The 764-nt window shown below is 37.6% G+C and overlaps 1 protein-coding gene across 1 annotated transcript; it reads right to left on the bottom strand.

Moving 5' to 3' along the window:
• Positions 1-228: 228 nt before the first annotated feature.
• Positions 229-444, bottom strand: BESB_081230 (putative apocytochrome b; the record flags this gene model as incomplete). The annotated part of the gene is made up of 1 exon (XM_029366473.1): positions 229-444. One exon carries the CDS (start codon positions 442-444, stop codon positions 229-231), a length of 216 nt encoding a protein of 71 aa, XP_029214811.1.
• Between the last annotated feature and the right edge of the window lie 320 nt (positions 445-764).

The following is a 764-nucleotide window of genomic DNA, read 5'->3' as shown; positions in this document are numbered from 1 at the left end:
CCAAACAACCGGATCGTGTTGGCTAGGTGAACTAATCACGTTTCATAAATACAATCAGTGAAAGCTCTTTTGATTTCCATGAACGGAGTTACATATTAGATTCTCTTCGCTCCCATGGTATTTAGTAAGTTAACATTGAAACGTATCCAGTGTAAAGTTTGAACGTAATCCAGCTTTACCTTCTATGTTGTTATGTTAACCAAAATAAGTTTCATCGTTGTTGATATTTCATTGACATGTTGATAACATAAATACTAACAAACCACCGGTTTTGGATGGGATTACTTTTAACACCGCATAATATGCTAAAAAGTACCATTCAGGTACGATATGAAGCGGAGTTACAAACCGGTTCACTGGTATGGAGTTATCTGGGTGCGATAATTCGACATAGCTGTTGATGTTAAGGAGCATAGGAGATGCTACACGCCTTAATTGGTACATTGATATAATTATCGTACAAGCACTCAGCTAGTTATTGAAACACACTTCCCTTCTCGCCGTTAGCATGATCTCAAAGTACCAGAAGCCATGTGATCTATATAGTATAACGGGACATTAGACCGAACCTGCGATAGATAAATATATCTTGGATGATTGTATATTAGCGGCTAAATGTCAATCAAACATGCGAATTTTAGGTTTTCCATGAAATCTATTTGGAAGAAGAGGCTTGATAGTACTACCGTAAGTACATAATATACAGTCCCAGCAGTAGCGGTTAAACTATAGAAGAGTCGAGTATTATCCATGCATACCAGGCG

Source organism: Besnoitia besnoiti (genome assembly GCF_002563875.1).
Source record: "Besnoitia besnoiti strain Bb-Ger1 chromosome Unknown contig00088, whole genome shotgun sequence".
Lineage (NCBI taxonomy): Eukaryota > Apicomplexa > Conoidasida > Eucoccidiorida > Sarcocystidae > Besnoitia > Besnoitia besnoiti.
The sequence above is the reverse complement of the archived record's forward strand: the minus strand, read 5'-3'. Positions and strand labels throughout refer to the sequence as shown.